Source organism: Pseudophryne corroboree, chromosome 4, assembly GCF_028390025.1.
Source record: "Pseudophryne corroboree isolate aPseCor3 chromosome 4, aPseCor3.hap2, whole genome shotgun sequence".
Lineage (NCBI taxonomy): Eukaryota > Metazoa > Chordata > Amphibia > Anura > Myobatrachidae > Pseudophryne > Pseudophryne corroboree.
Genome location: NC_086447.1, coordinates 279,587,068 through 279,601,869, shown reverse-complemented (window position 1 = coordinate 279,601,869; position 14,802 = coordinate 279,587,068). Strand labels below are relative to the sequence as shown.

The 14,802-nt window shown below is 47.0% G+C and overlaps 1 protein-coding gene across 5 annotated transcripts in view; it reads right to left on the bottom strand.

Moving 5' to 3' along the window:
* Positions 1 to 14,802, bottom strand: part of NMD3 (NMD3 ribosome export adaptor) — a 204,065-nt gene that overhangs the window by 139,627 nt on the left and 49,636 nt on the right. For all 5 annotated transcript variants that reach the window (XM_063916173.1, XM_063916175.1, XM_063916174.1 and 2 more), the window contains exons 7-8: positions 8,953 to 9,043; positions 7,207 to 7,285 (exon numbers count right to left, since the gene is read on the bottom strand). In XM_063916173.1, coding sequence (XP_063772243.1) covers positions 7,207 to 7,285; positions 8,953 to 9,043 — 170 coding nt within the window. The remainder of the gene's footprint in view (positions 1 to 7,206; positions 7,286 to 8,952; positions 9,044 to 14,802) is intronic.

Sequence of the window (14,802 nt, the reverse complement as noted above, 5' to 3'; positions counted from 1 at the left end):
CCTCCCCCAGCGCGGATGTCTCACCGTCTCTGCTGTTAGTGCCCTGCTCCACAGCAGCTACGTTTCTAACGCGTCTCCCACTATCCTGCCCTCGCCGCCTAACGTGCACTGACCGCATGCATACGTGGAAGAGGGGGGCGTGTGGGAGACCTCAACTCTAGCAAGAGCGGCGCTGGGAGCTGGGATGCTGCGGCTGCCAGCCGCGTGCAGTCCTTTCCGCCCTTTGTTGTTACAGCGCCTGTGGAGGGAGCGTGTGGGAGAGCTGGCCATGGCATTTTGGCGCCCTCCGGTCGTCTGCTTTAAGAGCGGCGCTGGGATGCCGTGTCTGCTGCAAGAGCAGCTGGGATGCTGCTGCCAGCAGCGGGGGACACCTGCAGTGTTACTGTGCTGTTGAAGGGAGGAGGGGAACGGGGGACGCCGCGCTGTCTGTTCGGCCAGCAGTCAGAAGGCAGCAGCGTTTTGTGAGGGCTATATTCCCACAGATATCCCAGTACTCACAGTAATCCTGTACTCTGTGCTTCGGATTTTCCTATAGGGAGATGCAGATCCCTTTAGTTGGGATCCTTGTCTCTCTATTCTGAAGACCTTTGTCCCCCTTTTATTAGGTTGACATAGCCTAATGTATTTAGGTAAAGCCTGCACCCTCCTTTGATGTAGGTGGGATTGGGCACTGCTTTACCTCTTGTAAAGCCTGCACCCTCCTTTTAGCTAGGAGGGATTGGGCCAGTAAGGAATGACAAAACAAAAAATAAATAAGAATTTACTTACCGATAATTCTATTTCTCGTAGTCCGTAGTGGATGCTGGGGACTCCGTAAGGACCATGGGGAATAGCGGCTCCGCAGGAGACTGGGCACAAAAGTAAAGCTTTAGAACTACCTGGTGTGCACTGGCTCCTCCCCCTATGACCCTCCTCCAAACCTCAGTTAGGATACTATGCCCGGACGAGCGTACACAATAAGGAAGGATTTTGAATCCCGGGTAAGACTCATACCAGCCACACCAATCACACCATATAACTTGTGATCTAAACCCAGTTAACAGCATGATAACAGAGGAGCCTCTAGAAAAGATGGCTCACAACAGCAATAACCCGATTTTTTGGTAACAATAACTATGTACCAGTATTGCAGACAATCCGCACTTGGGATGGGCGCCCAGCATCCACTACGGACTACGAGAAATAGAATTATCGGTAAGTAAATTCTTATTTTCTCTGACGTCCTAAGTGGATGCTGGGGACTCCGTAAGGACCATGGGGATTATACCAAAGCTCCCAAACGGGCGGGAGAGTGCGGATGACTCTGCAGCACCAAATGAGAGAACTCCCGGTCCTCCTCAGCCAGGGTATCAAATTTGTAGAATTTTACAAACGTATTTGCTCCTGACCAAGTAGCTGCTCGGCAAAGTTGTAAAGCCGAGACCCCTCGGGCAGCCGCCCAAGATGAGCCCACCTTCCTTGTGGAATGGGCTTTTACAGATTTTGGCTGTGGCAGGCCTGCCACAGAATGTGCAAGCTGAATTGTACTACAAATCCAACAAGCAATAGTCTGCTTAGAAGCAGGAGCACCCAGCTTGTTGGGTGCATACAGAATAAACAACGAGTCAGATTTTCTGACTCCAGCCGTCCTGGAAACCTATATTTCCAGGGCTCTGACAACGTCTAGCAACTTGGAGTCCTCCAAGTCCCTAGTAGCCGCAGGCACCACAATAGGTTGATTCAGGTGAAACGCTGAAAACCACCTTAGGGAGAAACTGAGGACAAGTCCTCAATTCCGCCCTGTCCGAATGGAAAATCAGATGAGGGCTTTTACAGGATAAAGCCGCCAATTCTGACACGCACCTGGCCCAGGCCAGGGCCAACAGCATGACCACTTTCCATGTGAGATATTTTAACTCCACATATTTAAGTGGTTCAAACCAATGTGACTTTTGGAACCCAAAAACTACATTTAGATCCCAAGGTGCCACTGGAGGCACAAAAGGAGGCTGTATATACAGTACCCCTTTCACAAACGTCTGAACTTCAGGGACTGAAGCTAGTTCTTTTTGGAAGAAAATTGACAGGGCCGAAATTTGAACCTTAATGGACCCCCATTTCAGGCCCATAGACACTCCTGTTTGCAGGAAATGTAGGAATCGACCTAGTTGAAAATTCCTCCGTCGGGGCCTTACTGGCCTCGCACCACGCAACATATTTTCGCCAAATGCGGTGATAATGTTTTGCGGTTATATCTTTCCTGGCTTTGATCAGGATAGGGATGACTTCATCCGGAATGCCTTTTTCCTTCAGGATCCGGCGTTCAACCGCCCTGCCGTTAAACGCAGCCGCGGTAAGTCTTGGAACAGACAGGGTCCTTGCTGGAGCAGGTCCCTTCTTAGAGGTAGAGGCCACAGATCCTCCGTGAGCATCTCTTGAAGTTCCGGTTACCAAGTCCTTCTTGGCCAATCCGGAGCCACGAATATAGTGCTTACTCCTCTCCATCTTATAATTCTCAGTACCTTGGTTATGAGAGGCAGAGGAGGGAACACATACACTGACTGGTACACCCACTGTGTTACCAGAGCGTCTACAGCTATTGCCTGAGGGTCCCTTGACCTGGCACAATACTTGTCGAGTTTTATAAACATGTGGAAGACTTCTGGGTGAAGTCCCCACTCTCCCGGGTGGAGGTCGTGTCTGCTGAGGAAGTCTGCTTCCCAGTTGTCCACTCCCGGAATGAATACTGCTGACAGTGCTATCACATGATTTTCCGCCCAGCGAAGAATCCTTGCAGCTTCTGCCATTGCCCTTCTGCTTCTTGCGTCACCCTGTCTGTTTACGTGGGTGACTGCCGTGATGTTGTCCGAATGGATCAACTCCGGGTGACCTTGAAGCAGAGGTCTTGCTGAGCTTAGAGCATTGTAAATGGCCCTTAGCTTCCGGATATTTATGTGAAGTGATGTCTCCAGGCTTGACCATAAGCTCTGGAAATTCCTTCCCTGTGTGACTGCTCCCCAGCCTCGCAGGCTGGCATCCGTGGTCACCAGGACCCAGTCCTGAATGTGCGGCCCTCTAGAAGATGAGCACTCTGCAACCACCACAGGAGAGACACCCTTGTGCTTGGTGACAGGGTTATCCGCTGATGCATCTGAAGATGCGACCCAGACCATTTGTCCAGCAGGTCCCACTGGAAAGTTCTTGCGTGGAATCTGCCGCATGGGATTGCTTCATAGGAAGCCACCATTTTTTCCAGAACCATCTCATTGATGTACTGAGACTTGGCTCGGTTATAGGAGGTTCCCGACTAGCTCGGATAACTCCCTGACTTTCTCCTCCGGGAGAAACACCTTTTTCTGAACTGTGTTCAGGATCATCCCTAAGAACAGAAGACGAGTCGTCGGAATCAGCTGCGATTTTGGAATATTGAGAATCCAATCGTGCTGCCACAACACTACCTGAGATAGTGCTACACCGACCTCCAACTGTTCCCTGGATCTTACCCTTATCAGGGAATCGTCCAAGTAAGGGATAACTAAAATTCCCTTCCTTCGAAGGAGTATCATCATTTCGGCCATTACCTTGGTAAAGACCCGGGGTGCCGTGGACCATCCATACGGCAGCGTCTGAAACGGATAGTGACAGTTCTGTACCATAAACCTGAGGTACCCTTGGTGAGAAGGGTAAATTGGGACATGAAGGTAAGCATCCTTGATGTACCGAGACATCATGTAGTCCTCTTCTTCCAGGTTCGCAATCACTGCTCTGAGTGACTCAATCTTGAATTTGAACCTCTGTATGTAAGTGTTCTAAGATTTTAGATTTAGAATCGGTCTCACCGAGCCGTCCGGCTTCGGTACCACAACAGTGTGGAATAATACCCCGTTCCCTGTTGCAGGAGGGGTACCTTGATTATCACCTGCTGGGAATACAGCTTGTGAATGGCTTCCAAAACTGTCTCCCTGTCAGAAGGAGACATCGGTAAAGCCGACTTTAGGAAACGGCGAGGGGGAGACGTCTCGAATTCCAATTTGTACCCCTGAGATATCACCTGAAGGATCCAGGGGTCTACTTGCGAGTGAGCCCACTGCGCGCTGAAATTCATTGAGACGGGCCCCCACCGTGCCTGATTCTGCTTGTAAAGCCCCAGCGTCATACTGAGGGCTTGGCAGAGGCGGGAGAGGGTTTCTGTTCCTGGGAACTGGCTGATTTCTGCAGTCTTTTTCCTCTCCCTCTGTCACGGGGCAGAAATGAGGAACCTTTTGCCCGCTTGCCCACGAAAAGACTGCGCCTGATAATACGGCGTCTTCTCATGTTGAGAGGCGACCTGGGGTACAAACGTGGATTTCCCAGCTGTTGCCGTGGCCACCAGGTCTGAAAGACCGACCCCAAATAACTCCTCCCCTTAATAAGGCAATACTTCCAAATGCCGTTTGGAATCCGCATCACCTGACCACTGTCGTGTCCATAACCCTCTACTGGTAGAAATGGACAACGCACTTAGACTTGATGCCAGTCGGCAAATATTCCGCTGTGCATCACGCATATATAGAAATGCATCTTTTAAATGCTCTATAGGCAATAATATACTGTCCCTATCTAGGGTATCAATATTTTCAGTCAGGGAATCCGACCACGCCAACCCAGCACTGCACATCCAGGCTGAGGCGATTGCTGGTCGCAGTATAACACCAGTATGTGTGTAAATACCTTTTAGGATGCCCTCCTGCTTTCTATCAGCAGGATCCTTAAGGGCGGCCATCTCAGGAGAGGGTAGAGCCCTTGTTCTTACAAGCGTGTGAGCGCTTTATCCACCCTAGGGGGTGTTTCCCAACGCACCCTAACCTCTGGCGGGAAAGGATATAATGCCAATAACATTTTAGAAATTATCAGTTGTTATCGGGGGAAAACCACGCATCATCACACACCTCATTTAATTTCTCAGATTCAGGAAAACTACAGGTAGTTTTTCCTCACCGAACATAATACCCCTTTTTGGTGGTACTCGTATTATCAGAAATGTGTAAAACATTTTTCATTGCCTCAATCATGTAACGTGTGGCCCTACTGGAAGTCACATTTGTCTCTTCACCGTCGACACTGGAGTCAGTATCCGTGTCGGCGTCTATATCTGCCATCTGAGGTAACGGGCGCTTTAGAGCCCCTGACGGCCTATGAGACGTCTGGACAGGCACAAGCTGAGTAGCCGGCTGTCTCATGTCAACCACTGTCTTTTATACAGAGCTGACACTGTTACGTAATTCCTTCCAACAGTTCATCCACTCAGGTGTCGACCCCCTAGGGGGTGACATCACTATTACAGGCAATCTGCTCCGTCTCCACATAATTTTTCTCCTCATACATGTCGACACAAACGTACCGACATACAGCACACACACAGGGAATGCTCTGATAGAGGACAGGACCCCACTAGCCCTTTGGGGAGACAGAGGGAGAGTTTGCCAGCACACACCAGAGCGCTATATATATACAGGGATAACCTTATATAAGTGTTTTTCCCCTTATAGCTGCTGTATCTTTAATACTGCGCATAATTAGTGCCCCCCTTCTCTTTTTTAACCCTTTCTGTAGTGTAGTGACTGCAGGGGAGAGCCAGGGAGCTTCCCTCCAACGGAGCTGTGAGGGAAAATGGCGCCAGTGTGCTGAGATAGGCTCCGCCCCCTTATCGGCAGCCTTATCTCCCGTTTTTCTATGTATTCTGGCAGGGGTTAAATTCATCCATATAGCCCAGGAGCTATATGTGATGCATTTTTTGCCATCCAAGGTGTTTTTATTGCGTCTCAGGGCGCCCCCCCCCAGCGCCCTGCACCCTCAGTGACCGGAGTGTGAAGTGTGCTGAGAGCAATGGCGCACAGCTGCAGTGCTGTGCGCTACCTTGTTGAAGACAGGACGTCTTCTGCCGCCGATTTTCCGGACCTCTTCTGTCTTCTGGCTCTGTAAGGGGGCCGGCGGCGCGGCTCTGGGACCCATCCATGGCTGGGCCTGTGATCGTCCCTCTGGAGCTAATGTCCAGTAGCCTAAGAAGCCCAATCCACTCTGCACGCAGGCGAGTTCGCTTCTTCTCCCCTTAGTCCCTCGATGCAGTGAGCCTGTTGCCAGCAGGTCTCACTGAAAATAAAAAACCTAAAACTAAACTTTTCACTAAGCAGCTCAGGAGAGCCACCTAGTGTGCACCCTTCTCGTTCGGGCACAAAAATCTAACTGAGGCTTGGAGGAGGGTCATAGGGGGAGGAGCCAGTGCACACCAGGTAGATCTAAAGCTTTACTTTTGTGCCCAGTCTCCTGCGGAGCTGCTATTCCCCATGGTCCTTACGGAGTCCCCAGCATCCACTTAGGACGTTAGAGAAAATAAAATAAAAAATTATTCACGGAGCAGGAGCTCCCTTCAGTGCCTGTTACCTCCTAGGCACAATTTTTCAAACTGAGGGAGGAGGGATGTGAAGGGGGAGGAGCTGGCTGTGCAGACAATGCTAATTTAAGATTGTGCCACACCTCCGGTTGCAAGCTTCACACCCCTAATGTATAAGAATGCTCCAGTGTCCCCTAGTGGATGAAAGAGAAATATTTATATATGAGATGGTAGACTTCCATCCTGTCTTACTCCTGCTTTTCCAATGGTCAAGCGGTTCTCAATGCATGAGTATGTGACTGCTGGAAACAGGACCAGTTATTCTGGACCCCATGGCTTTACTGATTCAATGTTACGGTTTAGTCTTAATGAGAAACCAGACCCCTTCTCTCACTCCACAAATTAAACTTGGATGTTACCTTATTTTTATCTATGCTTGTGTTAATAGCTTTCCATGCGATTGTTCTTTGCCTGCTTTTTATCATACCACTGGCAATTACTCTCTCCACAACACACATACACATGCACGCAAACTGACATTTTAATTAGATTTATTGATTACATTAGGGTGACCATATTATCCCTTTTACCTGGGATGCTCATGGATCACACAGGTTCTGTGGCTGATTCAAACCAGCTGAAATGTAGGCTTGAAGTCAGCCAGCCGCAGAACCTGTGTAATCCATGAGCGTCCCAGGTAAAAGGGATAATATGGTCACCCTAATGTAATAAAACCACCACCTTTCCTTAAGGCATATTAATCTGGAAACAAAATCCTAACATTCACTGGTCAAACGTATATATGCTGCTACAATGCTGATTCATAGTAGTAAAAGGTATTATTACACAAAATGTACCTGCAGGGCACTGTACACTGGAGAAACTCAACCATCTTGTGTGCATGCTGCTTGGATGCATAATAAAAGTCCAGACCATCTATAAAGCAAGAGTTTGTAAATGATCTTCAACTCCATCGCCTTTATACAAATATACCAAAAACATAACAGATCATATTAACGGTGAATGTTATCGCAATGGTCTAGACATAAATGGATGAATTTCTATAAAGCAGGGAAGTGTGTTTGATTTGTAGACTTAATATCCTGGCCCCACAAGGCCTAACTGAGGACTTCCATCTTGCACTCTACTTATTGTACGTTGGAAAATATTGCACTAGAATGGATTCACAGATTATATATTGTATGACTATTAACCTTTTACGTACGTTTTCCTCTTCCCAATATAAGAGTACAAAATTATTAGATTTCTTTAGCAAACTTTATTTTAGATGTCAATTTTTGGATGCTGCACATGATAACTAATCTTGTCATGTAACGTATTCTTATTTGTCTGCTAAATGAAAATTAAAATGCCACATTCAGGGAGTGTCTACTATACATCTCATGTTTTCCATTGACATACTTTTGGAGTATTCAATGAAGTCTTTTGATTTTGCACATCAATAAATGCTTGCACCAGTGGTTCCCAAATTTTCTTAAATCACAAAACCCTACAGTATCAGAATTCTTTATTTCATTGCACCCCTAGGACTAAGGTTTTAATTCAGGAATTCAGCACAAATGATTCAACTAAGTACATTGTGCCAACCAGTCATCCTCAGTTATGTGGTGGTGGTGGTGGTGGATAGGGGCTGTGCTTCTGTTTGGCCACATATTTTATGATTGATAGCCACCAGCAGTTGTTCTGCCTATAACACTGACTATAAACAATTTGATTTAGCGCTGGACCATTACCCCATGGCACCCTGCAACTGTAAGGGACCACCTATCCATCGTAGCCAAGTTACATGTCATAGCATTTTTCATATTTGTATTTAAATGATGGACATCAAGTTCTATTGGGTGTGGTAGTGTCTAGGTCGACCACTATTGGTCGACAGGGTCTCTAGGTCGACATGAGTTTTTAATTTTTTTGGGTGTCGTTTTCTCCGTAGAGTGACCGGGAACCCAAATTAGTGCACCGTGTCCCCTCACATGGCTCGCTTCGCTCGCCTTGCTTCGGGCAAGAGCAGGTTACTATTCCCACTCGTAGTCCGCGAGGATCGTTAAGTATGAAAAAGTTCAAAAAAAGAAAATCAATTGGGAAAAACTCATGTCGACCTAGAACTAGAGACCCTGTCGACCAATAGAGGTCGACCTAGAGACCGGATCCCGTTCTATTAAGGGTTGGGGTTAACAACAGTGCAGTTATAGCAATCGTGGTGGTGGATGTCTACAACCCCTGTAGCCACTTCTGTATTATCTATTCTTATAGGCAACCTAGCATATTGCTATGACAACCACAATGCTACAGCGCTGAATAGACACTGGCCAAAGAATGCCGCCCTATAGTTATTTAAAGCTGCTGTGGTTGCTTCGCAACAGGTACATCCCCAACAATGGTCTGATCGCTGCTCTCCCCCTTCTGCCTGCAACAAGGTGACAATGATTTGTTTAACAAACCAACCACAACTTGGATCATTCGTGTGCTCGCATATACAGTATTATAAATCTTACTTCACACATGCCTACACTGTTCCCTTAGGAGCATAGTTGTCCTTTATATGATGTGCATACATTATTGGATGTGTACATGTTGCATACCATTGATTTCTTTGACACGGAGGGTATTCTGATGAAGTCTGTGTTTTAAAATAATTTGTTCTAAGTAGTAGAATGTCTTCTTATGAAGAACCTGTCCAGGAACACAAAGTGAAAATAGTTTAAACACAGGAGTTAAACAAGAACTGCACACTGTGCCAGAACCATCAATCCACAAATCCCCAAAAACCCTTCTAAATTAACTCTGCCAAGATATATAAGCTACAATGCGTGTCCAAATAGGAATAGCGTGCTGGAGTAATATATTAATCTATACTGAGCATCCTAAAAACAACAAGTTGGAATTTTGTGGAAATGAGCAGTCAAATCAAAGAGTTCTTATAGGCAGAAATTCTGAATGTTCTCATTCTCCAAATATAACACAATGGGGTAATTGTATCATAGCGGCACGATACTTCCTGCTTTGCCTCATTACCGAGGCGAAGCAGGAAGGGACATCGACAAGATGTGCTAACATCTTCTGATGTAGCGAGGGAGTGAAAACTCCCCCTCCGGCGATCCCTGTCTGAGCACACAGCGCAACAGCTTAGTGCTGATGCACTCTCTCCCCCTGCCTGGCCGGATCCTCTGCGCATGTGCGGAATCTTGCTATTCACAAGAGATCCCCTGAGCAGTCCGTAGCAGGCACCCGCCACAGCTGGCACGGTAATACATGGGGGAGAAATGGTACAGCACACATAACATGCGCGGATACCGCTTCTCCACCATAACGACAAATTATACAATTATCCCTATGTTCCAGACTTGGGGCCTATTTATCAAGCCTATTTTCTGCATCATTTTATGTATTCTCACTATGTACTAACAGCCTGAGCTGTCAGCGATCAACAGAAAGAGTCTGCATAAGGTTAACTAGCACTGCAGATTGCCATTTGGACCCGCTGGTTTATACCATCCATCCTGAGATGGCGTAAACTGCTTCACGCCTACAAAGGCATTCTCGTAGATGAGGGCTCTTAATATCCCTCTCGTGCAGCCTCTGTCCGGCTCTGGAATTAGACAATGTGCAATTGCAATCTTTGTCATATTCCTCAGAAATGCCTGGGGATGTAACTCACAGGGACTGCGGTTATCATAACGGTTATCCCTGCAAGTTACAATTTAGAGCGGACATTTTTTACAATTTCTTTTTCTAAAAAGTCTGTCACAAAAAGGACTTAATATTTGCGGCACTGCCATGATTACTAAAACATAGGCCCCTTAAGTCACAAATGTGAAAAGCTGTTGGGATTATTACATACTATTTATAAAAATGCACCTTGCAGCCAGATTTCCTTTAATAAAGAACATAAATAATAGAAGTGTATTTGGAATTTATATGATGCGTCAGAACATAAAAACTAGCACTCCATTAGTCAGAAATTTCAGCCACTTGTTTAACAGCAGATATGAGGTGGATCATATTGCAGCACAGCCAGAAATAGCTTATGTCTCTGCAGAACCCAATACATCATACAAAGTAAAATTGCATTTTACAAAAGAATAGGGGAAAACCGCCACAGAAATTTGGATAGTTTGTACAGTATATTTTATATATACATATAGTACACACAAACACTGTCGAGTCACATTATTATGACCACCAGTTAATAGCCAGAGTAACCGCAGTTTGCAGCACCCACATCAATGGCAGCAGTGCTCCGCAGTTTCCACGTCAGTTATTCGCAATGGTGCCATTTTTCCAGTCCTGATAGACCTTTACCACAGCAGCAAGCAAACCATTGACTAACTGCGCTGTTTCAGAAATACTGCCACCCTTGGCCTGAAAGCTGATAAATCGCCCCTTTTTACCCATGACAGTGATATGTGTGCAGACGGCCTATCACACACCTTAGCTACCCACCAAGTCAGCGCTCGACATGCGACGTACTTCATGGGCTACACGCTGCAGACGTCAAATGTAGGAAGTAGTCATAATACTGTGACTCGACCGTTTATATATATATATATATACACACACACACACACACACACACACACACACACACACAACATACAGATGTGTCCTCAGAAATTTTTGCTGTAGTCACACCAAACAGCACCTCTTAGCACGCCAGGTCCTGCGAGACTCTGCTAGCGTCAGGCTTCTTTTCTGCATTCTTTTTTTGTTTTTAATGAAAGTGCAATGCGATGTGGATAGGATGCACCAGTTAACTGTTCTGAATAATTTATTTATATCACTTGTATCTCTGTATGATAGAGTCTTTGGGATATATTCAATTAGGGTCGAAAGCTGCCGTCTGTCGAAAAGACGTCGGTTTTCGACTTTTTAAGATCGAATTGTGATTCAACCTATTCAGTCCCCGCTATTTTTATTCGACAAGTTGGGGAGTTCGACTTGTCGAACAGTACGTGAATTGGCGGTATAGCTGCCGATTCACGTACTTTTGAGGGAAACAGGGCCAAATTAGACAGGATTTGGCCCTGTTTCCGACCATCTCAGTCCGACATAAAAAAATGTCGGACTGAGATGAGGGACCTTAGAGGAGGAGAGGGGGGGGGAGCTGCGGGGAGACGGGGGAGAGCAGCGCTACAGCACAGCACTGCAGCAGGATGTCTCACAGCTGCTCCGCTCACTGCAGTGTCCACCCGGCTCCAGCAAGTGAGGTCACGCTTGCTGGAGCCGGGTGGACAATGCCGTGAGGTCTGGTGGCTGTGAGAAATCCTTCTGCAGCGCTGCTCTCCTCCGTCTGCCCGCGGCTGTCCCTGCTGGCTTCCCCCCTCTCCTCCGCTCACAGGTCTCATCTCAATTCGACTTATTTTAAAGTTGAATTAAGATGGGATTGAATAGGGGTTGTCGGATCCATTCCGACAAATGCAAGTCGGAATGGATCAGACCCTAATTGAATATACCCCTTTGAATCTGTACATGAGCTGCTATGATGCATCAGCCGCAGCTTTTTTTTTTTCTTCAAACAAAATTAGTTAGCACACATTCTCTGCAGGGAGACTTGCTTAGCACAAAGCCACTGCAGAGGGACTTTTCAACCCCCTTGTGTGTGTGTAGTAAAATAAGAGTGTGTGTGTGTGTGTGTGTGTGTGTGTGTGTGTGTGTGTGTGTGTGTGTGTGTGTGTGTGTGTGTATATATACACACACACACATTATATATATATATATATATATATATATATATATATATATATCTATATATATATCTATATACACACACATTATTATTAACAAAAGTTTCTTATATAGCGCAGCATATTCCATTGCGCTTTACAATTAGAACAACAGTTATAGAACAAAAAATAAGATTTTACTCACCGGTAAATCTATTTCTCGTAGTCCGTAGTGGATGCTGGGACTCCGTAAGGACCATGGGGATTAGCGGCTCCGCAGGAGACTGGGCACAACTAAAGAAAGCTTTAGGACTACCTGGTGTGCACTGGCTCCTCCCACTAATACCCTCCTCCAGACCTCAGTTAGGATACTGTGCCCGCAAGAGCTGACACAATAAGGAAGGATTTTGAATCCCAGGTAAGACTCATACCAGCCACACCAATCACACCGTATAACTCGTGATACTATACCCAGTTAACAGTATGAAATATAACTGAGCCTCTCAACAGATGGCTCAACAATAACCCTTTAGTTAGGCAATAACTATAAACAAGTATTGCAGACAATCCGCACTTGGGATGGGCGCTCAGCATCCACTACGGACTACGAGAAATAGATTTACCGGTGAGTAAAATCTTATTTTCTCTGACGTCCTAAGTGGATGCTGGGATTCCGTAAGGACCATGGGGATTATACCAAAGCTCCCAAACGGGCAGGAGAGTGCGGATGACTCTGCAGCACCGAATGAGCAACTCTAGGTCCTCCTCAGCCAGGGTATCAAACTTGTAGACTCTTACAAAAATGTTTTAACCCGACCAAGTAACAGCTCGGCAAAGTTGTAAAGCCGAGACCCCTCGGGCAGCCGCCCAAGAAGAGCCCACTTTCCTCGTGGAATGGGCTTTTACAAATTTAGGGTGCGGCAGTCCAGCCGCAGAATGTGCAAGTTGAATCGTGCTACAGATCCAGCGAGCAATCGTCTGCTTAGAAGCAGGAGCACCCAGCTTGTTGGGTGCATACAGGAGAAATAGCGAGTCAGTTTTCCTGACTCCAGCTGTCCTGAAAACATATACTTTTCAGGGCCCTGACTACGTCCAGTAACTTGGAATTCTCCAAGTCCCAAGTAGCCGCAGGCACCACAATAGGTTGGTTCACATGAAAAACTGATACCACCTTAGGAAGGAATTGGGAACGAGTCCTCAATTCCGCCTTATCCATATAAAATACAGATAAGGGCTTTTGTATGACAAAGCAGCCAATTCTGATACACGCCTGGCCGACGCCAAGGCCCACAGAATGACCACTTTCCACGTGAGGTATTATAGCTCCACGGATTTAAGTGGCTTAATCCAATGCGACTTCAGGAAATCCAACACCACGTTGAGATCCCACGGTGCCACTGGAGGCACAAACGGGGGCTGACTATGCAGCACTCCCTTAACAAAAGTCTGAACTTCAGGCAGTGAAGCCAGTTCAATTTTGGAAGAAAATCGATAGAGCCGAAATCTGGACCTTAATGGAACCCAATTTTAGGCCCATAGTCACCTCTGACTGTAGGAAGTGCAGAAATCGACCTAGCTGAAATTTCTCCTTTGGGGCCTTCCTGGCCTCACAGTACGCAACATATTTCCGCCATATGCGGTGATAATGGTTTGCGTTTACTTCTTTCCTAGCTTTAAATAGCTTAGGGATAACTTCCTCTGGAATTCCCTTTTCCTTCAGGATCCGGCGTTCAACCGCCATGCCGTCAAACACAGCCGCGGTACGTCTTGGAACAGACAGGCCCCCTGCTGCAGCAGGTCCTGTCTGAGCGGCAGAGGCAATGGATCCTCTGAGATCATTTCTTGGAGTTCTGGTTATCAAGCTCTTCTTGGCCAACCCGGAACAATGAGTACAGCTCTTACTCCTCTCCTTCTTATTATTCTCATTAACCTGGGTAAGAGAGGCAGAGAAGGGAACACATACACCGACTGGTACACCCACGGTGTTACCAGAGCGTCCCCAGCTATCGCCTGAGGGTCCTTGACCTGGCGCAATATCTTTGTAACTTTTAGTTGAGGCGGGACGCCATCATGTCCACCTGTGGCCTTTCCCAATGGTGTACAATCATTTGGAAGACTTCTGGATGAAGTCCCCACTCTCCCGGGTGGAGGTCGTGTCTTCTGAGAAAGTCTGCTTCTCAGTTGTCCACTCCGGGAATGAACACTGCTGACAGTGCTAACACATGATTTTCCGCCCATCGGAGAATCCTTGTGGCTTCTGCCATCGCCATCCTGCTTCTTGTGCCGCCCTGTCGGTTTACATGAGCGACCGCCGTGATGTTGTCTGACTGGATCAGCACCGGCCGGTGTTGAAGCAGGGGTCTAGCCTGACTTAGGGCATTGTAAATGGCCTTTAGTTCCAGAATATTTATGTGTAGGGAAGTCTCCTGACTTTTCCATAGCCTTGGAAGTTTCTTCCCTGTGTGACTGCCCCCCAGCCTCGAAGGCTGGCATCCGTGGTCACCAGGACCCAGTCCTGTATGCCGAATCTGCGGCCCCCTAGAAGATGAGCACTCTGCAGCCACCACAACAGCGACACCCTGGCCCTTGGAGACAGGGTTATCCGCCGATGCATCTGAAGATGCGACCCGGACCACTTGTCCAACAGATCCCACTGGAAAATCCTTGCATGGGACCTGGCGAATGGAATTTCTTCGTAAGAAGCTACCATCTTTCCCAGGGCTCGCGTGCATTGATGCGCCGACACCTGTATACGTATTAGGAGGTCTC